A 22,709-nucleotide genomic window follows, 5' to 3' on the forward strand; every position below is an offset into this window, starting at 1 on the left:
CCACATAGTCAAAGATCCACTCTTGAACTAAGAGCCATAACAAATTAAGACAATTCAACTCTCTTATATACACCTATACAATAAAAAAACTTAAATATAAAATAAAGACATAAAAAATCTTTTTCATTGACCAAAATCAAAAAAATTGCTAACGAGCAAAAAAACCTTGCAAAAAACTCTTTAATTTATTATCAATACATCAAATCTTTTTATAGCTTTTCAATACCTAATGACAAGGATATCTGCTAATATATATGTGTGAAAGAAGAATAATTAGTACAAGGATAAAATTCACCTTTCATCCCAAATTACAAGATAATTTTAATTAAGAGTTTCTTCTAATTGGTGGTATGATGTAAAAGAAGCAATAAACAAGAAATAAATAAGAACAATATGAAACAAGTAAAATAAGCACAATCAAACAATTGCATACTACAAAACGTAGTCATTATCTATTCATTGGATTTTTGTCTAATAAGAAATAAAATGAAAAGTTATATTTTTAGAAGGATAATTTTATTACTTTTTTAATGATATAAAAATATATAAATTTAAATTACTATGTTTAAAAGTTATGAAATAAGTTATGAAGGTTTAAAGATAAAAAATAAATATTTTCAATTTTCAATAAATAAATTTTACCTCAAAGATAATCATCTTAATTGATCAAAGGTTTGAGCCTCTTCAAGGCTCACAATTAGTATATAAGGATGTCTTAAAGAGGCCACAAGACCTTAGTCTTATCTTCCTACTGACATCCAACGTACTATAATCCATATGAGACTTCTATACATTCCTTCTTATCAGAACTAGACTTGCTATTAGTCATCATATTTTCTATTATTAAGAATAATATTTTTATATTTTTTTTACTTTATTATGGTTTTTTAAAAAAATTAATTAGCCAAAAAACTATATATATAATCTTAAAATCTTACTCCATTTCTTCATAATAGCTCCTAAGGTAGCAAAACTCATTTTTATTAAAGTCTTAAAATTTTTTCTAAAAATTCCTAAATAGTTCTAAATAAATTTTAAATAGTTCTTAAAATTCTTAAAATATTTATATAATACTAATATCAATTCAAGGCTATATTTTTTTTATCTTGATAAATTTTTATAGCAAAAAAATCAATTTAAATCAACTATAAAGCATATTTTTTATATAAATAATTGAAAAGACATGAGGGTCTTTGTCATACTTCTTTTAATTATTAATCAATATTTATGGTTTTCTTTTTATAAATAATACATGTAGATAAAAAGCCAATGTAGACATTGGTCTCAACAATTAAATATTAATACTTAATAAGCAAAAATACTAAACTAACTAAGATAATTGCCTCCAAAACTTACTAAGATTCTATTTTAACAACTTTTTTTCTAATAAGACTCTTGTATCCGATAAACATTTCTAAATTCTAATAAATACCTAAATATTCAAAATGACTCTCTAATCCTATTATTTTTGTAACTAAATAACTTAAAACTATACTTTTAACAGTTCCACAAATTAAGATCCATTGGCAAGACTCACAATTGGGTAGCAACACAAAACCCTCAATTAAAGAACTACTACACACTTCAAAAAAACCTTTTTGAAAAAAATCTCAACATCACATGTCGAAAAGCCAAGCACATGAAAGTAAAAGAGAGAAATACACATTCAAAACTACTTGGATGATCTCACTCTCTCCCAGGAAGGAACCATATAAGAAATGGGCTACACACATTCCAGCCAATGACTGGACAAAGAACCAAGCACAAGTCAAACTAGCAGCAAGGAAGTGAATAGTAGTAGTAGGGAAGGAAGGGAAGTAGGAAGGAATGATAGAGAGAGGCAGCTTGGCTGGTTGGTTAGTTGCTTGCTTGCTTGCTTAACGAAGGGAAGGGAAAGGAAGGGCAGGGTGGTGGTGGTGGTTTCAGAGAGAGAGAGAGAGAGAGAGGGAGGGAGTTGCTTTCCTTAAGACTGAGCAACGTGCAGCCCAGCGAAGAGAGTAGAATTGCTTTCCACCTTCGCCATTTTGACTCTCTCATGCGTACGTTAGAGAGTCCGTGGGTTCGCCATCGGAGCTCTTACACAGAGTGTGTGGTTAAGGATTTTGGACTCTGCTCTGCTGCGAGACTGACTCAGTGCGTGCTGCTGTTGTTGATGATGATGGTTTGGTGAGTTTGAGTTGAGGAGAGCGTGTTCTTGGAAGGTTTTTGTTCTTGTTGTTGACAGGTACGAGAGAGAGAGAGAGAAGGAAGGAAAGAGGGAGGGACAGTTGGGGTTGATTGAATAGTGCAATTGGAGATTTCTGTTTCTGTAGTTTTTTGGGGTCGAACCGGTTGTTGTTCGTTGTTATGGGTTGATCTGTGGCGTGTACTTGGTGGGTTTATGTGCGTGTGCCAGTGTTTGTTGTTGTTGTTGTTGTTATATATTTTTTGTGATTTTTTTGTTATGTTTTAGTAGTTTTGCTTATAGAACAGGTTCTGTTGTATTGTAGAATTGTTTTATTTTTGGTGTAGAAGTTTCTGAATTGGCGTTTTGGGAGCTCTTAACTGAATTGGTCGTTACACAATCTCATGTTGTGATTTTCGTGATCGAGAGCTTGTATTTTATACGTGCACTACTTCGTCTCTCCCTCTATTTCTGAACAATTGAGTTTTTTGATTCAATATACTTTTTTCAAGTTGCAGATTTCATGCGACCGCCAATTGTTGAGCGGTTTTCAGGGATCTTTCATTGCCTGCGTTCTTTGAATGTTATGTCTGGTACAACAGGTACGATTCAATCTTCTCTCTTATTCTGTTGCCTTTGTTCAGTTGTCTTTTGATTCAAGCTTTTACGTTTGGTTAGATCGGCGTGTTTTCATCCGGACATGATTTTGTTGGTCTGTCTGGCGGAAGCTGAAAGTGAGACCTCTGTCCCCGTGTTCGATTGAGGATTACACTTCCGTGTTGTACATCGAAACTTTCTGCAGCTGTTCCGGTGGCCGACTCCCACCTCCTGTTTTCGGTTTTCAAGTCTTTGATACTCCCACCGACGTCGTGTTTCTAAACATGTTCGGCACGAAGAAAAATTGTACCCAGCGAATGTAGCCCTGGTATCAAACCGTGGCTGATCTAACTGGGTTTCAAAATAGACTTATATGTTGGAAGACTTTAACTTTGAATGAAATTCAATCCAAGAGGGAAATTTTAGGTCCTCCATTCCCTTACTGGTAATTTCCTTGCGTTCTCTGCTTCAAAATTGCATGTGTAAGACACAGCTTTCTTCAATTCCTCAGATTATGTATTTATTCTTTCTGACGACTTCAAGGTTTTGTGTAGCTGCTGTTGGGTTGAAGAAATTGTATAACACGTGTTCGCTATATGACCACATCTCATAGTTTTTCCAGGTTCGCTTGCATTTTCAAGTCTTTCCACTCGATTTCATTCTAGCATCACTTCTTCTTTCAGTTGTGCTCACCAAAAATGCTCTCTTAACTTCAAACTCACAGTTCCTTTTTCTTTTTTGTCAAACAGAACCTTTGTGACAGGGATGTAAGGGGAGCCTGGTGATTACGAGTCCACGCATTGCGACGAGATCATGTATTTGCGAGTGTTGGGCACAGACGACAAGGCTGATGTCAAGAAAGATTGCAGAAATCCTCCTTTGAGAGGCATCATTGTAAGGGCACCTGGGTGAGGAAACCGGATAAGACTACGATGCAATAGGAGGTGAATATTTCGTCGTATTCGATCGACTGGAAAACCGTTGATTGATGGCAAGAAAGTTTATATTTACAGCAGGTATCAAATTTGACCAGATTCGCACACGAATAATGGCGCACGGCAAATGATAATTCATGTAAACGAATCCAATTCAGCAGTGCTAAACCTGTGAGGTTGTATACTGAATTGGACCTCGAAATTGAACATCGATGAGGGAGTGAGAAGCCATTAGATTGACCGTACATATTCCATCACAAGTAAAGACAGTTTCAAACATCTGCAATCGCTAAATTTCACCTTTTCGTCGTCTCGGGAAAGATGAAGTCGGAGGGTTTTGCCTATGCCGCCATGGCGGCAGCAGGACACAGCTGCATTGATGCCAGCCGGAAGTTAGCAGCACAAAAGTTTACGTCAACAGAGTTAGTTGGATTGGTGGGTCTTCTCGATGCGGCTTTCCTTTCATCTGTAATGTTTGGGACTGGCATGTTCGATTCGAATACCATTTCGCAGTTAGCTGATGTCAACATGTTCTTAGAGGTGCTTGTTGGGAGTTCGTGTATAAAGGTTGTGGTAGGATATATGTATCAACGGGCCTTGCACGTTTCTCCTCTTTCGGTGACTGTGCCTTACTTAGCATTCACTCCTGTTCTTTTGGTATTTACTAGTTATTTAGTTATGCGGGAGTCACCTAGCACGCAAGGTATGCTGGGAGTGGCGATTGTCACTCTGGGAGGTTATTTGCTGGCTATTGACCAGTCTGGGGATGCGGAGGGGAAGAAACCTAAGGGGGCAAAAACATTTACTCCGTCTGAGAGTTACTTAGTTTCAGTTTTACCAAATTCAGCAGTTCCGGGAATGAAGCTTGAGAAGAAAGAAGACAAAGAGAGTGATCAGGTGCTCATCACTGTGAACGATAATGATAACGCCACGAAGGATGTGCCAACTCCAGCTCGCACGAGAACCTACAAAAAGGCCATTGAATGGTACATTGCTTGGCATGCTGCTCTCATGTGTCGGATTCTTATGCACATTTTTAGCGTCTTTGAGTGGCAATAGAAAGGGATTGTTGTCCATGTCTTAAGTGAAGCGTACATGATATCAATAGAGAGCTACAACGTGACTCTGTGTACTTGCTTGGAGTTGCAGGATATCCAAAGGTAGAAGTCCCTTGTTGGATCCAATTTTGGCTTTGAAAAAAGAGGAAGGTAGTTTACTTATGCTCGGAGTTGCTGCTTTGCTTAGCCTCAGCAACAGGTACGTTCGTTTGAAATCGGCACATCTGTCTCAAACCTCGGATTTGTGGCCTTAGCTGCTTACCAGAGCACATTATCCCTACACTGGTGACACTAACACTTCTGAACACATTTAGAACAAACAATCAATGGACTTAAGAATACAGAAATCACACTCTTCTTCTAAATTGGGGCGATTCTAATCAGCTTCGTGTTGGAGAATACGCGCAGTTTTGACAAACTAGGAGCTCACATGGCACCATCTTTTGTTGTTTTTGCTGCTCTTCAGCGAATTCTAATGGCTATACCAGTTGTCCTTTACTTAGCATTCACGAGGTAAATTCCTGTAGTCTCTGATATAACTCCATGAATCTGAAACCATCCAGGGGAGTTTGCTTTCTCATGTGCAATCTCCTAGTGATCGCAAAAAAATGTGTATTTTATTTTGCTCGTGGATGAAATCTTTGTGTTACTTGATTGCACTAACTTTAGCTTTCGTTGGCTGGTTGAGTGTCAAAATAGCCCATCTTCATTCAAGCATTTGTTTCGCCACTTCCCACTCATGGCAGGAATTTCTATATTTGAGTGCGGAGCAATCTTATGCTACTTGAAAAGTTTAGAGACTTTACTGGTTGCTTATTCCATTGCTGTAAGTCTTTTTTTCTGGGAAAGGTTTTTTGTTGTGCTGATTCATGAACTGGGGCATTGAATACTGTGTGCAAACTGTTGACTGAAGTCGTTCCAAAGGATTAGCCATATGTTGTATAAGATCAATGAACTAAGACATTATTGATATTTATTGCAGGCCAAACGCAGCAATGTATTGCTCTCCGTAATCGTGGGGCACCTCATATTCAAGGTAAATTATATTTTCCTGGCTACACGTTTTGTACAGTCTTTAAGGACCTATTCATTCTAGAGCTATACGAGAACTCCAGCCACAATTTTGCTGCTAACTGACTCGCTTGTTTTAATGCTGCAGGAACGTATCTGCAGGAGATTGCCATATGTGTTTTTGATGGTGGGAGGGATGATTCTTATTCTTCTAGCTTAGATTTTAAGATTTGAAGATCCCCACCACTAAGTTAACACAATTGTATGCTCAAAGGTATCACTTATTCATTTATTTTATTCTTCACTGTTCAAGACAATCATCTTACATCCCCTGGTTACAAGAGTAAATTCCTTATCTTTGAACTTTATCCACAGTGCATTGTAGGCATTTCGGGTTTAGTAATTCCACTTGCTTTTGGGTTTGGGAAGAAACTCTCCCTTGAATGCGTGCAATCATTTTAATCTACGTCACGATGAACTCAATTCTCTTAGCAAGTTCCAGTAAGAATTAAACAACCGTGTTCCGTTTTGAGTTTTGTTAAGGGGAGATCTAAGTCTGTCTGGCATTCGCACTCTGAAAAGTTACAAGGAACATTGACGAATGAAGTAAATAGTATACAAGAAATTCTAGACGAAAAAATCAAATGAGCCAACAACTTGCCCGAAAGCCCTCCACTACCGCCAGAGGTACAAGTCTAAACTCGCGAGTACTGCAAATCTAACATGGTAATGCGGTCGGACTTCACCTTTTTGCGTCCAGCTGCAGTAAGCTTGTCTGCATCAACGGCAGAAGTACCAAAACATTTGGATGAATCAATCCACACTGTATTAACTACTACACCGACAGAGCCTCTATTTCGCTTGATCTTCGAACAAAATGGTGGGTCCAGGATTTTCCCACCGGCACTCCAGCTTGGATGAGAAGTTAAGCATTCTTAGTTAGGGTATACAGACCACTGAAGACGGTACCATCGAAGTATTCGGTTTGTTTCCTATCCTGCTTACTGGCAGGACGGTGACAGGAATGTAATGGAAATGTGGACAATGATCGGATTTCTTTGGCCTTTATCCGCCCAGGAAGGTTCATGAAAGATTCTATTGATGACCAACAAAAGACCAGCTCAAAACAGCAGCACACAACTTTTAAACAGGGAGAAAAAAATACGCAATGCGTGTGGTGCAAAAGAAACAAACTTGTACAGAAAATTCGATTTTTACGCTGTACAATAACCCTGCATTGCATGTTCAAGCCCTGTGGGACGCTGAGTACAACCCGGTTAACCCTGGTGCGTATTAATATTCACGTATAACTAAACGATGATCGCTGCTGCTAGTAATAGCGGCAGTTGATTGGGCTACTAGTCAGAGCTGTACTGCACATCGTTGGTGATAACCAACTAAACGGCCTGCCAATCCAACACCACTTGGATCTTTCCATGACCATCGACCAAAGTATATGTTTCGTTGATTCTCTTGCTCATGCCCCTCAAGTCCCGGAGAGAAATATCCGCATGACCCAAAGATTCCTTCACATGATACAACATGTAAGTCAGTGTCACTCCGAGAAACAAGCAGAACCCACAAACATAAACCATTGAGAGTGGAAGATAAAATTGAAAACATGACTCACAACATGCACCCAAGACTCTCATACTGGATTCAACATGTCCTTGAAATATGCATCAAACTAATGAGGAATCTACCTGACGATGAACCATGTTCATGCTTGAGCCTCTGCTGTGAACCTCAAGTAACAAATGCTCATTTTCAGGTGCCTCCTCCAAATTCCAAGTGAATTCAGCATCCCATCTTGGTTCCCTGTTCTTCTTCACAACCTGAGGAGCCAGACAAAGCATTAGTGATTTACAAGATGAATGGTACAGCTACTTGACAAATTGAAATCCAACAAAAGACATCTAGTTTCCCGTGGACGGCACCCAAGGCATGGAACTTACATGGGTTTTCCTCTTATCTCCTTTGAAATGCAATTCGACAAACGGATTATTATGATGTTTGCCTTCTAAACCCTCAGCCTGCACTATGGTGACTGTAAGCAAGCCTCCTCCGGTACCCTCGGGTGTCATTTGTGAACCATCCGCTGCTGCTTCCCCTTGATCATCTGAATCATCATCCTGAAAGCCAGGTGCATGCTTAGTCACGACGTTTGAACATAGGAAACTTCGATCCATTTGTACTAGCATGAATACGGTACCCATTTCGTAAGGACACTAGAAAAATAACGTACATCTTTGAAAGGCTTGAATAAAATTTCGAAGGTAATCTCGCCACGGGATTTCAGGTTCTTCTCGTCGTTAGGGTCCACGTTCTTCAACAGTTTGAGACCATTATATAATTTCGGTACATTCTCCACCAATTCGCTCAATGGCACTATTACCATACCCATCTTCTCATGCGATCCAACCTGAAGGGTACATGTTCCCAAGTGTAGTACCACAGTTTAAATCCAAGACGAACCAACTAGATTAAAGGTAATGGTAAAATTCCACTACAGCAGTTGCATCAGTATTCTCTTCTGTGACAAAACTGTGGAACTGGACGCAAAAAGGTTGTCTGACGAGGGTTGCACACGCAATTTTCAAGTTCCATTTTTTGTGTTGATTTGAACGACATAACACAAATAAACTTCACCAGCATTCATCAGGCACAGGTTACAAACACAAGTGCAAATAAACCATCAGAGTATAGAAACGGGCGCTACACGACCTTGCAGAAGGACTCTGCGCCCACCTTACTATGGGTAGAAAAGACTACCTATACTGACAACACAAAGATAAACCCAATGTCGCATTGAAAAATCACTGATGAGCTTGATAGATGTACCTTATCCCAGTCAAAAACCTGTAATTCAAGAGACTGCGTCTTGGGATCTTGGATCGTCAGCTTGACAACCTCATTCCATACGGGGTTCAATGTGCTCAGCTTATGAGTGGTCTTCTTGGAATGTATAGTGTTGACCAATTGGACTTTCACGTAAGGGTCAGATTTCCCAAAAGTGTCTTTCCTCACCAGGTTCGTAGCTTTAACAATCGTTACCTCAATTATGCCTACGGGTTTCTTTGAAGCACTGCCATTTTATTCACAACAAATGTTAAAAATGCCCAAATCCTCATACTCTACACAAGAGGACAAATGTAGAAAAGAGCTTACCAATAGAACGGAGAACAAAAAGAGAACACCGTCAGGTATGGTACCTGGGATCATCATTAACAGGAATATCCATTTTCTTGGGCCACATATACATTTTGGCAACTTGACTACTAATATTGTCCTGCAATGATAAATCAATGGTTCATTACTCAAAACATGCAGAACATGCTGTAGAACATTCATTACACATAATTGTTCAAAACAACAGACGAAACCTGAACTCTTCTTACAATTGATATATTGGAACAAGTTATCCACATACCTGAACATAACGGTACAATCCAGGAATTGCCATGATGTCTCCACCCAGCAACTTCAAACCAAAATCTACCTGAGGCTGCAACACGAAGGAATCTCTGTGTTAGAAGCTACCGTAACAAGGCACCACCCAGTTATAAGCTTGTTTCTTGGGGCGCAGTCCCTAAAAATATATGCGTGTTATAAACCAGTCAATTAAAATGTTGATTATGGTCAAAGCACCATGCTGCATGCGCAGGCATTCACAACATGGGAGTTCTAAAAGACCACATAATACATACCTTGCTCATCAAAGAAACAATTATCTTCGAGAAGCAGGGGAAAACGGGAATCAGCGGCTTCAGAGTAACTCGCGCGGTGGCAGAAACTTGAACATCTACTAGCTGCAATTAAAATACGCTCTTGGTTAAGTTCAGAGCAGTGACCAAATCCCAAGATTACTCGATATAATACATCAAGAAACAAGAACAGCTACTGACGCATTTCCTAAAACATTAGACTGTAGACACAAGAATTCAACAGCAGAACATATCTACTTGAGCATGAAACTGCTTCTGTCTTCGACGGTAAAAATAATTATCTGACCTGTACTGTTGCTTTCATACCAAAAGCCCTCACAGCGACAATTATGTTCGGATTTCCAGCAAACTTGAACGAGGGCTCAAGAATCATCTCCTTCTCCTTAGTTTCGTATACTTTCATACCTGAAATCCCAAAGTACAGCCAGCTCATCATGGGGAGTGCTCTGAAACAGAACATTCAAATACATCAAACCAGCAAGTGCAACTAGTTCAACTTGGACAAATACACTCTCAAAGAAATTGATATGTGGGGAGGATGGTGTACCAACAAAAGTAGGAGGAAGTGATCCCAAAGTGAGTGACTCAAACTCGATAGCGTCCAGCTTAAACTTTGGACCATACAGATCGATATGTGGTTGGGCCTGCTCTCGAATCATCTTGCAAATGGCCTGACACACACATTTTACCAACCTAGTTTAGGGTTGCAAGTATCTCAACAGTCCAACTTGTAAGGACTGTCTGGGGTTTCTTCACCTAGAATGTCGTGCTCACATGCTTTTTGCAACACTATGTATTACTGTGCAAACTTGCCTAGGACGGGAGTACATCATTGAAGAAAACATTACAACTCAAGACAACTTTTTTCATGTTCGCTGAGGTGGAAAGAGCAGTCATTCTGTTCTACTCTTCGCTGCCTCAGTTGCGTGGGAATACCTTGTCGAGATAAGGCCACATATCTTTCAAGAATCTGTTCAACCAATCCACCTGAAATCAAAAAAATTCAAATCAGGAATTCAGAAATAAAAACGAGAGAGAGAGAGTCGTCAGCAAACGAAATAAAATATGCAGCTTAACGGCAAGAAAGAATGGAAACCTTACCCGCTCGTAGTCTGGGTTCTTCACCCACAAAGGTATATCATCAAGAAGGTCATCTAGGGACTTTTCATCCATCTCCCCCAGCTGCGCGATAAATGGATCCTGAAACCAATACAACAAACAGTCAACCATAAAATCCCGTGTTGATAAATTCAAATCTTACCAAGAATGCCTTTCATACTACACCACTACCGACCGTACCTCGAAACCCCTTCATGATCCAACACCCAAAAACTAGCCTACGACACTCAACACAAGCATTCGCAAAATGAGGCCCCTGACATTCTGAAACTAGCATCAGCAAACCCAGTGCCCAACTCATGGTGATAAAACTGGACTACTGATCCGCTTCAGACCCATCAATCCACAAACCTAAAGGATAAACACCCCCTTTAAAAACCACGTAAATTCCTACGAAATCTACCCAGCGAAAAATCGTATTGACCGATCACCTTCACTTCGGTGGGCTGCAGGTAGATGAAGAGGAAGTATCCAGTGACGAGACCAAATCCGAGTCCCCATCCGAACCCCACCAAGCCGAGGACCGTGTTCACGACCCCCATTGCAACAATCCCCGCTCTCCCTCACACTCCCTCTCTCTCTCTCTCTCTCTCTCTCAGTCTCTCAGTCTCCGCCTCTCCCTCCAAACTGGGTCCGAAGCGAGCGAGATCTGAGACAAACCCAAGAGCAGGCAGAGTTGAAGAGGAGGACTGGATTGCTGCTGGTGCAGGCTCTCGCAATGGCGCGGACGACGACGACGACGACGACAACGAGGGGATTGGACAAGGGTAGGCCATGGCTATGGCGAGTTCGGGGATGGGGGCGCCATGGCCGATGCGAAGCCTTTGGGGTGGGGGCCATGGCCAGCTAGGCAAATTGACGTGGACCCCAGCAACGGAGGATGGGGGTGTTGGTTGAGGGTCCTTCGTTTAAATGCCAGTTACGCGGTCCCACCGTGGTCGGCTTTGCGCGGACGCGGGCATGGGTCCACTAGTCTACAACCGAACCGTGGAGAAATCCAATCGGATTCCGGAGCATTACATTGATTCCTTTGAACTCCAGCATCGAGATAAAGTGCTACTTTTTTAATATATATATATATATATATATAGATATAGAGGACCATCCAATATTATGGATATGTTTGGTGATGGTGATACGATTCCCATTACATGTATTTCCTTTTATAAAATATATCGAATGCATAGATATTTTTGCAGATAGAGGTGAAGAAACATTCAAAATTTGAATTCAAAATTAGCTTTTTTTTTTTTTTGAAAATGTCACAGTTCACTATTCATAAAATATAGTGTACCAACTATATTTGTTCTTACGTGTCTCTAATTCTTCGTCTTTTCTTTTTCTTTTTCTTTTTTGTTTTTTAAATGAACAATCAAAATGCCATATTTTTGGTTTGAGAAAATTCTAGTGAACTTAAGGGTGATTACAATCTTTACAAAAATTTCATACAACATCAAATTTAAGGAGCTATATTTTGATATGAAATTAAAATTTTAAAATAAAATAAAATCTCTTGTATTACATTACTTCATCTCTAATAAGACTATCTTCAAATTATATTTTTCTATGAATTATGATTTTTTGCTGCATTTAATCAAAAAAATTTAAAAGTAATTATCTTTCAGCTGAACTGAGTATAAGTATATAATATGGATCATGTAGTGTAATTACTATATTCCAATAAATAACTTTAAAATTTTATTTATTTATTTATTTTACATATCAATTTTGTGACAAGAAAATAAAATATTGGTATAGCTTTGTAGATTTAATAAACAAATTACATGCACAGTTTAAACATATTTAAATTAGGGACTTGTTAAAACCACACCCTAATTTTGTTAAAGCCACACCTCCTAAACCATGTGATAATTAATTTAGCCCAATATCACTCCATCCCATGCAATGTGATCATGACTATGGCTCAATGCTAATGAACTGGATCATCACTGTATGAGTGCAAAAGATAGCCTGTCCTTTGTCCACAAGACATTGTCTTTGCATTGGGAGGCAGTTTTTTTCTTCCTTGGTGATGAAGTGGATTAATGATGTGAATTTCTCACTTTTTTTCGGATCACCTTAGGGGATTAGGATTTAACGAAACTCGTATCAAAGGCAATTCCGAAAACCCTTATGTTGTTTCATGTAATTTAGTGTGCCATATGTTGCCTTGTCTTGATCTCTAGTGTGTGTTTAGGGAGACGATGCAAAAAGTTGTGGTGTTGACAGGAGCAGGGATATCAGCGGAATCAGGCACTCCAAATTTCCGTGGAGAAGGTGGTCTGTGGAGCAACTTCGATGCTACAGTAAGTGAATTTTCTTTCTCCTTCATGATGTTTATTAATTTGTTTTTAGTGCTTCAGATTCACTTGGTTACATCGCAACTTAGGCGGAATCATGTGTTAGTGGATCCTGCCTAAGTCTTCCGAAGCAGCTTCCAACTTATTGATTCGACTTTTGCATTTTGAAAGGAACTTGCTACCCCGGGTGCTTTTGCAGAAAATCCCTCCCTAGTATGGGAGTTTTATCATTATCGTAGGTATGCCTCAATATTGGCCATTCTTATCCCATCATTGCTCGCGTCTGCTTCCTATTAATATTGCTTTCGACATTTGGAAAACTCTAGTTAAAGTTCAACTAGAATTAATGCTGGTTTGCTGGTCGTTTATGAACATTCGCCTCACTGTTGCATTCCTTTTATATGACAAATGTATTCTTCTGAGAAGAATGTTCGAATTGAAATTGGTTGCTCGCAGGACTATCGTTGCTGTAGCTGCACGTAATGCAGGCCACTACGCTGTAGCTGCATTGCAGAGGAGATGCAGACGCCAAGGGAAAGACTTCATTCTCCTCACTCAGGTGCTTCGTTTTACCTCAAGATGAACTCTTTTGGTGTGTTTCATAAAGATTTGTCAACCTGCCTATTTGGTTGCCGCAATTGTGTTTTTCAGTATCAGTATGGTTTCATTTTCACATTGGCGCATTAAGACCATCGTTCTGTATCTAGCTGTTGTAATGCTGCAACCCTACAACGTATCATTTGCCTCTTGCTTTAAGCTACAACCTGTTTTTCCAATCTCATGCACAATGGATTTATATTGCTTTTACTTTGATATTCAGGACACTATGGCTCTCCCTCCTCACTACACTTCCACAGGATTCAAAGCTACGGGACACAGATTAACAACTGCTCTCGCAAACCCACAACTCTGCAACAAGTTCGGCAATCTGGAGGCACCACTGAATTGGGGTCGAGGTTCGTTAGCACAATTGTCGCAATGCACTTTCAGAAATTAGTCTCCATTTGGTCTTGGTCGTGCCGTCAGTTTGAATACAAGGGAGGAAAGAACGACATCAAAAAGTCATTGGTTGTGTTGTTATATTATGCTGATGAAGTAAACTTTGTCGTTACACTGAACTCTTCCAATAGTTTGTGTTAGCAGAAACATGTAGCAAGGAAACTGATACTCGAGGTGCTGCGGATTCGTTCAATGACAAAAGGAAGAAGTCGTAGACACTAGGAAGCAAACAGTGAGAGAGGGAGGGACCTAGAAGGTTGTTGGGAAGTCCATGGTAAGGTGAAGAAGCTTGCTTGCTGATATATGTAATTTTCTCTCACAAATTCAGAGTTCTTATGACATATGCACACGATCATATCCAGCCTGCTGCTCATGGTATGCCATCTCTCACAGTCTACTTCTGGCTGTGTCCTGAAAAGGCAAGCCAAATTGGATGGTTTTGGTAATTCTGGGTTACCGTAATTGATTATCGTTTCAACTTTTGATATCTAATTGTAACCTAGTGATCCTGAAATCCCCTCATAATCTGAATTTCTTCCAAGTAATGGTAACTCAAGTGGTGTTGTTGAGTTGTTGCCTAGGTCCAATTCTAGGATTTGAAATGGTTGATACGTTTGCAATGGACCTTGTGCCCCCTCCTCCGTTACTGGCTGGTCTTGTGGAAGTGGGAATTCATTGGCTGCTATCATCCCTACCTATGTTTCATCACTGTTATTATCTAGCATATTTGTATTATTTTGCTCTAAATCTACTGTGTATTTGTTTCATCACTGTTATTATCTAGCATCTTTGTATTATTTTGCTCTAAATCTACTGTGTATTTGTTTCATCACTGTTATTATCTAGCATCTTTGTATTATTTTGCTCTAAATCTACTGTGTATTTGTTTCATCACTGTTATTATCTAGCATATTTGTATTATTTTGCTCTAAATCTACTGTGTATTTGTAAAGTATTTTCTTTCTATTAGATTGCAATAATTCTATGAAGGAGTTGGTAATTTTTTTGTTCATGGTGTTATAGAGTCCTAATGGTCGTGTTATGATTGTGGATCCATGTGTCTGTTATATAATTAGTACTATCATGTTTGATTCAATAGGTGTAATTATTTCGTATGGTACATTGGTTCTTGCTATATAGACATCAAATAGTTAAATAATATAAATCACGAGTTGTTCGAGTTAAAGCAAGTTATTTTCAAAACACTTATAATGCATTGATTCTTCTAAAGAATGTTGAATGCATAAAGTTGCTACTATTTATGATAAATCTTCTAGCTAATCAAAATTGACATTCTATCCTAATTAGTTAGCACCCCTTTGTTGCTTGCTCTTGCTCTACCATTTTAGCTACCACTCTACCAACTGAGCTATGGTCGGATTGCTTTAAAACAAGTTGCTTGTTTCAATGGCAAGAGGTATTACATTTATAACCAAGACATGATCACTTTCTCATACAAATATTGAACACCTAGAAATACTTAGACATAATTAAAGATGATATATTCTATTAATAAGTTTTTTGTGAAATACTTTAAATCACAAATGTCAAAGTTATAGATGATGTACGGAAAGGACTTTAAATTTGGTGATAGTTATGAAAAGAAAGTATCTTATGGCTTTGGCCAACTAAGCTATAAATGCTATAAAAAAGCAAGATATCAATTTCTATGCCTCTCACATGTTAATCAAGCACTCTAATATCTAAGCTACATTTCCAAGTCCACTACCATCATCAAATGGCCTACCTTCACTTATGTCTCACAAGTGACTTCATCTCATTTTAAGTTCTAAAAATTCCATTATTACCTTAATAAGTCCTCAAATTCCTTCAAAAATATATGATAGTCTTATGTCACTGGTATACATAGATACTCTAATAAATACCTATGTAATAAGATAGAAGTAGCTAAAAGTAGATTAATTTCACAATATCTTTTAGAGAAGCTTTTTAGAAGCTCTATAGATGTTGATTTGAGTTAATATGTGTTTATACTTTATTGATAGGTTAGAAACTTGGTTAATAAGTTAACCACATGTTGATAGCTTGCGGAACAAGCTAACTTTGTGGCATACATATGAAAAACTTACCTTGCAAATTAAGATACATGGCTTGTAAAGTCAATACATTTTGGAGGTCTTAGGGGACATTGCCATGTAACTCGTAGTTAAAAGTATATATGGAGGCAAGAGTGAAGCCTTCTTCACTCTTGTCAATTCCTTTCTAGTCCTTAGTCTTCTTTCAAGAATTTTTAGTCTTGTTGTCTTTGGTAATAGCCATTCTAGTTCAAAAAAATATAATCTTTGCGTGACTTTTCAATTCTTTTTAGTATCACAAGAGTGTACTGAGGATTTTTTTTTTTTTTTTTTTTTTTGAGATTCATGTCCTTCACAATTTGACAAGAGTGCTAACTTATTGTTTCTATTTAGTTTTAGAAGTGAAAAAATAATCCTATTTCTATTATTGTATCTTTAAGGTTACCGACTATCTACCTTCAAACAAAAAATCTTATTTTCTAACACTAATCTTTTCTTTAAAGAGAGTGGATTATTCCTCTTTGTAGAAATTTTCAATTGGTATTAGAGGTTGTGGATTACCTTCCTCTTATTTAACATTTTGAATTTGTTTGAGTTGTCTATGGAAGGAAAGATTGTGGATGCTATTCTCAATGGAAGTGAGAATAGAATTGCAACTATTGTAGATCTTTGTGAGCTTGTCAACATTCTAAAAGTAGACATCTCATGTATTTTCAACCTGAATCATGGAAGTATTATGCCTACACCTTTGGAAGAAGTTCAGAGTTTGTAGCAAAAAATTGTGCAATTGAAAGAAGTAAATTGATTGATCTTATAATAAAATCAAAGGAGTTTTTTTTTTTTACAAGTATGATGGGGACAAGGATTATTATGCCTGAGAAATTTCAAGGATTTTTGCAACAATTGAAACTCTATCTAAGATTGTATCTTTTCCAATAGTCAGATGGATTTACTCAATTCGGATTTATATGTGTACTTCACTTAGAAAGTGCTCTCTCTTGTATTACACCTTTAATAGAAAAAGATTTGTAACTCCTTTATGATTTAAATTCATTCCTAAAAGTGTTTATCGCTACATTTGGAGAAAGTGATCAAAAAAGAATAGCAGAAACTAAACTCTTATCTATACAGCAAGGATCACAATCAGCCACTATATATTTTGTTCAATTCCAAAAATTTGCTTGTGATGTGGACTTGAATGATAAAGCCCTTATCAATCAATTTTGATATAGATTGAAGGATAATGTGAAAGATTTATTATTGACAATGCCAAAGGTAGAATCTTTGAAATAATTTATCATTCAAGTTATTTCATGCAACAATTAATTATTTGAAAGAAGCCTAGAATAAAGGTTTGGTTGGAGAAGAATAAATCAAATAATGATGGCAGCTTGCAAGTTTTCAGAAACATATTCATTGATGCTAGAATCAATATAAATTCATATGGTACATTTTAAACCCTTCATAGAGCAGAAAAAGACTTAACGACATCAAGAGGGCTTATGTTTATATTATGGAGAAACTAAACATATTTCTCAATATTATTCAAAGAAACAATACAACCACAAAATGAGAAGCATGGTTGCCAAAGAAGACAATCTACCAGAAAATAAGTTTCTCTAGCTATAATAGGGACCATGTAACCAAAATCTTTTGTAACTCTTAGTAAAGATCTTATTCTCTCTTCAAATATCTCACCTTATTTTATAATAAAAGTTTATTTAGGACTAATAAATCACAAAGTCTTAGCTTTGTTAGATTCAAGAGCCTTAGCTTGTTTTATAGATGAAGATTATATCAAAAAATAAGAGATAACATTAGTCAAAAAAATTAAACTTATACATGTAGAAGTCATAGATGGTCATTTGCTATCTTCTAGAGATGATACACATGAGACTATTCCTTTAGATGTAGTAATTAAAGATTATAATAGTATAGTAATATTTAACATAGTAAGATCTCCATCCAATCCAATTATTTTAGAATTATCTTGGTTAGAAAAGTATAATCTTTAGATCGATTTGATTTCTCATAATCTTAATTTTTTTGAAAGTTTAACTCAAAATCTTGTTAATCAAGTAGAAATATATAAATTTAGTACATCGAAATCCTTATTAGTAGGTGCAAAAGCTTTTATGCATGCCACAAAGGAAGGATTATCTTTTGCTTTATATGCCACGCCTATTTTTGATGGTAAGAGAATATCAAGTGATATTTCTAACTAGTATAAAGATTTCTAGGAATTTTTTGGAAAAAAAAAAAAAAAAAAAAAAAAAAACGCAAGTATTCTTCGAGAGTATTAACCTTATGATTATTCCATTGATCTTTATGAAAGAGCTCAACCACCATTTGGACCAATCTATAACTTATCACAAAATGAATTGGTTGCACTTAAGGAGTACATTGATGAGAATTTGGCTAAAAATTTCATATGTCATTTTAAATCTCTAATCGGGGCTCCTATCTTATTTGTGAAGAAAAAATATGGATCTTTGTAGATATGTGTGGACTATCAAGGACTCAACAAGATCACCATCAAGAATAGGTATCCTCTACCTTTGATTTTAGGACTTCTTAATCAACTCAATTAAGTAAAGATCTATACAAAAATAGATCTACTAGGAGTATATAATCTGGTATACATTAAATTAAAAGATAATCTATTCTAAGAATATAGAAGAATATGACATTCATGTTTATTGTATGTTATAAAAACTTAGAGATGTAAGATTATATGCAAAATTAAAAAAGTATATATTCCACACTATTCAAGTTGACTTCCTAGGATACATCATTTCTAATGTATGATTAATGATGGATTCAAAGAACGTCTAGACTATCATGGATTGGAAGATTTCAAGAACAATAAGGGACGTGCAATATTTTTTGGGCTTTACCAATTACTATAAAATCTTCATCAAGAATTTTTTTCAAGTTGCAACTCCATTTACATATTTGACTTGTATAAACAAGCTTAAATAGAGTAAAAAAGCCAAAGCATTCTTACATATTTTAAAAAAAGAGTTTACTTCTCCACCAATCTTATATCATGTTGACTTCTCTAAGACATTTTTATGAAAATTGATGCATCAAACTTTGCCTTAGTTATAATATTATCACAAATAGAAGTAGATAAAAAACTCCATCTAGTAGCTTTCTATTCCAAAAAATTTTTAGCAACCAAGATTAATTATGAAATCCATGATAAAGAACTCCTTGCAATTGAGGATTTATTTTAAGAATGACATTATTATTTAAAAGTCGTGTTGAGTCTAGTTACTATGTATACATATCACAAGAACCTCAAGCATTTCATATCAACACATATTTTATATCGTCACCAAACTTATTGAAGTATGTCCTTATTAAGATTTATTTTTAAAATGACTTATTGATCAAAAAAACAACGACATTTGTTAGATGCCATTTTTAAACATTCTTATCTTGTACCAAAAGAAGGAAATGCATCTTTTGATCAATAAAGAATGATTCTCTTAAAATTAAAATATTTTCACCTTTGAGCATCTAAATCATCATTAATTATTGAATCAATGTTTGTCAAGTAAATTCAATCAAGTATGTCTTCTAATCCTCTTGTCTATGATATTAAGAATAACTCTTATAAGTCTCATGATACTTCCATATTTGAGTTCAAAAACAAACTACTCTATTGTAAGGGATGATTATACATTCTATAAGGTAGAGTACAATTACATATTTTTCAAACTCATCACGACTTTCTAACAATTGGACATTTTAGATACAAAAAGACTTTAGAACTAATATTAAGAGATTTTTGGTGGCTTCAAATGTAGAAGGTAGTCAAAGACTTTATACAATCATGTGATATTTGTCAAGATTCAAAAGTCCTTGCCATCGATCTTATAGACTTTTTTAGCCTTTACTTATTCCGGAACAACTACGGCCTTCTATTTCTATAGATTTTATTATAAATCTTCTAGTCTTAAGATTATATGATTCTATATTTGTGATAGTAGATCATTTTATCAAAATGTTATATTTTATATCATATACAAAATCTATCATATGTGAAGAAAGGGCTAAGTTTTTTTGTTAACAAAATATATTGCTATCACAGATTGTCTAAGGATATTATATCAGATAAAAAGACTCAATTTATATTAAGATTTTGGAGAATCCTTTTCAAGATTTTAAAGGTGGATAGAAAGCTTTCTTTGGCTTTTCATCTATAAATTGATGGACAAACAGAATGGGTGAATCAAGTTTTGGAGTAGTACTTGAGATGTACTATCAACTATCATTAAGATGATTGGACAACTCTTTTACCATTGAGAGAGTTTGCATATAATAATTTGGCACATTCTTTTATTCAACAAACACCTTTCTTTGCCAACTATGGTTATCATCTATGTCTTGATACTTTTAACTTTTCAAAAGTTGATAATCTTATAATGAAAGATTTGATAAATTATTTATTAGAGCTACATGTAATAATGAAGGTACAATTAAAGAGAGTTCAAGAATAACAAAAAATTAATGTAGATGCCTATTGCAAAGAACAACCACAATTCAATGTACGTGACAAGATATGGTTACTTTGTTGTAATATCAAGACTGCTCATTTTTGTGACAAATTAGACTATTGTGAGTTTGGATCTTTTTATATTAATAAACAAGTCAATCAGATTGCTTAAGAATTATAACTACAAAAGTCTATAAAGATTCATCCCTTATTTCACGTTGTTGTGTTGTGTTTTGGCTACCATATGAAAATAATGTGTTTATATATTTAATATATAATTTACTAGATAACATGGTAAATGACATGTTAATAGATTTTTGTTGCTTATAGGATGTGGATAGATTGTTATCTCAAAAAGAAGTTGTTTAAAAGGACTTTTTATTAAAATTTATATAACTCTATTTTCTTTTGATAGTGACTTTTGAAATTGATCTTATAAGTAGTAACTTTTAAACATTTAGACTCACTCTTATTAGACATTGGTGATCCTTGAAGTTTTATTTTGGTTCTTTTATTTAGTATTTATAGCATATATTATATAAATCTTATAAGAAAAAAATTAGAGAGGGATATTGGTAGCAAAAAGAGAAGTTGGGGCATCTACATGAATGAATGGAGATAGATGATGAAAATCTCCATTCCTATTGACTAAAAATCATGCCCAATGGGCTTCAAGGAGGTTGTTTGAGGTCCTATTAGGAATTAGGGTTATTCTTTTGGAGCCATTTGAGTTTTGGAAGCTAAAATCAGAAAATTTAGGTTTTCGGCTATAGTTTTGGTGTAAATTTTGTGTGTTTTGGAGTCTATATGAAGGAGATATGGGCACTCAAAGTTAAGGTATTGATTTTGTATATATTGTCACTCTTTTGGACATAAAGCATGTGTACAAAAAGCAATAAAGGATCGGCGACTGGAATTGAAGAGAAATTTTTTTGGCTATACATTTGGCATACTGTTTGATAGATTTTAAGTTTAAAATGAAGGAGATATTGGAAGTTGAAGTTAGTGCTTCAAATCTAAGGGTAGTAAGTGACCCAATTTACTAGTTGTTGTGTTTTGAGCTATATCTTGAGCAATTTGACAAGATTTTGGCTCAAAATTTTCTAAAGTGTGTGTAAACATGTTAATTAAATTTATATACAAATTTTGTGGTATTTAGATTTTGGATTTTTGAAATGTAAAGAAAATAGTTTTTAGATGCTTGTAGATTAGAATTTAGAGTATCTGTTAGGATTTGTAAGTTTTCAAAAGAGCGATAATAGATTTATGGTTCATTTTTTTTTATAAAGCTTAAGAATAGAATCTATATTATATAGAAATTTGAAAAAAAATAAATAATTAGATCAAGGGATATGAATTTCCAAAGTTTAGGATAAAAATATGTTTTACGAAAAGAAAATGTTTTGAAGGATTTTGTTGTAATTTGAGCTTTTGTGCAAAATAAAGGAATTTTGAGAGATAAGACATCATAATTAAGTCAAAGATAAACTTTCTACAATTAGATATTTAATGTGTTCTCAAATTGCAAATCATACCAAATGACAACATATTTCTTCTTGAGTTATATAAGATAGTAAATAACTTGAGAAGAAGACAAATGCCACCTCCTCCTATAGAAGTAGATAATAATCAAGAGTTCAAGGTGGAAGAATTCTTAGATTCAAGGTGGCACCAAAATAAGTTAAAATATCTTATTCATTGGTGTGGATATGATATTAGTGAACACACATGAAAGCCAACAAAAAATCTTACAAATGTAGCAAAGAGAGTTGAAGCTTTTCATTAACAACATCTATCAAAACCAAGATGAAGAATAGAAAAACTTTGTTATAAAGGAAACAAGATTAAAAGAAGATAACAATCTCTCTTGTATTTTTCTTTCTAGCTTTTGTATATTGGAGATGCTAAGGAGATAGAAAACAACAATCAATAGATTCAATTCAAGAGCTTTCATTTGCAAACTTACCAGATGAGATATTAGAATTGTCACAACTTTTAAGATGACAAAATCAAGATGAAGATCCTCGAGAATGACATACCTTTTTTCAAATAGATGGCAAGATATAATGTGTTTGGTATCACAACCTTAGAAGAGACTCCCAATATTTGAAGCTTTTATTAGAGATAGAAACAACTCCTGATCGTGTTCCAAATATTTTATTTGAAAAAAGTTATGAAGGCCTCAACAACAACCAAATAAAAGGGTGTTCTTCTTGCCTTGATATGGAACACTATCAATGGCTGAGAGGACCTATCAACCA

General features: G+C 35.7%; 3 protein-coding genes across 8 annotated transcripts; 2 read left to right on the forward strand and 1 right to left on the reverse strand.

Annotated features, from left to right (window-relative positions):
• Window positions 1-1,870: 1,870 nt before the first annotated feature.
• On the forward strand, window positions 1,871-6,082 carry LOC112276688 (uncharacterized). Of its 5 annotated transcripts, XM_090247202.1 has the most exons (11): window positions 2,026-2,166; window positions 2,683-2,766; window positions 2,967-3,206; window positions 3,316-3,383; window positions 3,511-4,131; window positions 4,365-4,682; window positions 4,846-4,953; window positions 5,163-5,267; window positions 5,454-5,580; window positions 5,737-5,790; window positions 5,914-6,082. In XM_090247202.1, exons 6-11 carry the CDS (start codon window positions 4,375-4,377, stop codon window positions 5,983-5,985), a joined length of 774 nt encoding a protein of 257 aa, XP_090103328.1. In that variant the 5' UTR covers window positions 2,026-2,166; window positions 2,683-2,766; window positions 2,967-3,206; window positions 3,316-3,383; window positions 3,511-4,131; window positions 4,365-4,374; the 3' UTR covers window positions 5,986-6,082. The 5 variants fall into 5 exon arrangements, 4 of the variants coding, with proteins under 4 accessions (XP_090103327.1, XP_090103328.1, XP_024364012.1 ...); XM_090247201.1 differs by having other exon boundaries at window positions 1,871-2,166; window positions 3,511-4,682; XM_024508244.3 differs by having other exon boundaries at window positions 2,967-3,383.
• Window positions 6,083-6,940: 858 nt separating this feature from the next.
• LOC112276687 (synaptotagmin-2) lies at window positions 6,941-11,320 on the reverse strand. The gene is made up of 13 exons (XM_024508233.3): window positions 11,041-11,320; window positions 10,592-10,690; window positions 10,427-10,477; window positions 10,038-10,161; window positions 9,777-9,895; window positions 9,473-9,574; window positions 9,196-9,270; window positions 8,978-9,054; window positions 8,607-8,850; window positions 8,011-8,187; window positions 7,721-7,897; window positions 7,469-7,600; window positions 6,941-7,291 (listed from the first exon to the last, which is right to left on the reverse strand). Exons 1-13 carry the CDS (start codon window positions 11,149-11,151, stop codon window positions 7,163-7,165), a joined length of 1,617 nt encoding a protein of 538 aa, XP_024364001.1. The 5' UTR covers window positions 11,152-11,320; the 3' UTR covers window positions 6,941-7,162.
• Window positions 11,321-13,052: 1,732 nt separating this feature from the next.
• On the forward strand, window positions 13,053-14,818 carry LOC112276955 (uncharacterized). 2 transcript variants are annotated; one of them, XM_090247203.1, is made up of 3 exons: window positions 13,053-13,148; window positions 13,366-13,468; window positions 13,730-14,818. In XM_090247203.1, exons 2-3 carry the CDS (start codon window positions 13,429-13,431, stop codon window positions 14,047-14,049), a joined length of 360 nt encoding a protein of 119 aa, XP_090103329.1. In that variant the 5' UTR covers window positions 13,053-13,148; window positions 13,366-13,428; the 3' UTR covers window positions 14,050-14,818. The 2 variants fall into 2 exon arrangements, with proteins under 2 accessions (XP_090103329.1, XP_073387095.2); XM_073530994.2 differs by lacking the exon at window positions 13,053-13,148 and having other exon boundaries at window positions 13,253-13,468; window positions 13,730-13,865; window positions 14,053-14,818.
• The last annotated feature ends 7,891 nt before the right edge of the window (window positions 14,819-22,709 follow it).

The sequence above is a fragment of the Physcomitrium patens genome, chromosome 24 (genome assembly GCF_059467195.1).
Source record: "Physcomitrium patens ecotype Gransden chromosome 24, ASM5946719v1, whole genome shotgun sequence".
NCBI lineage: Eukaryota > Viridiplantae > Streptophyta > Bryopsida > Funariales > Funariaceae > Physcomitrium > Physcomitrium patens.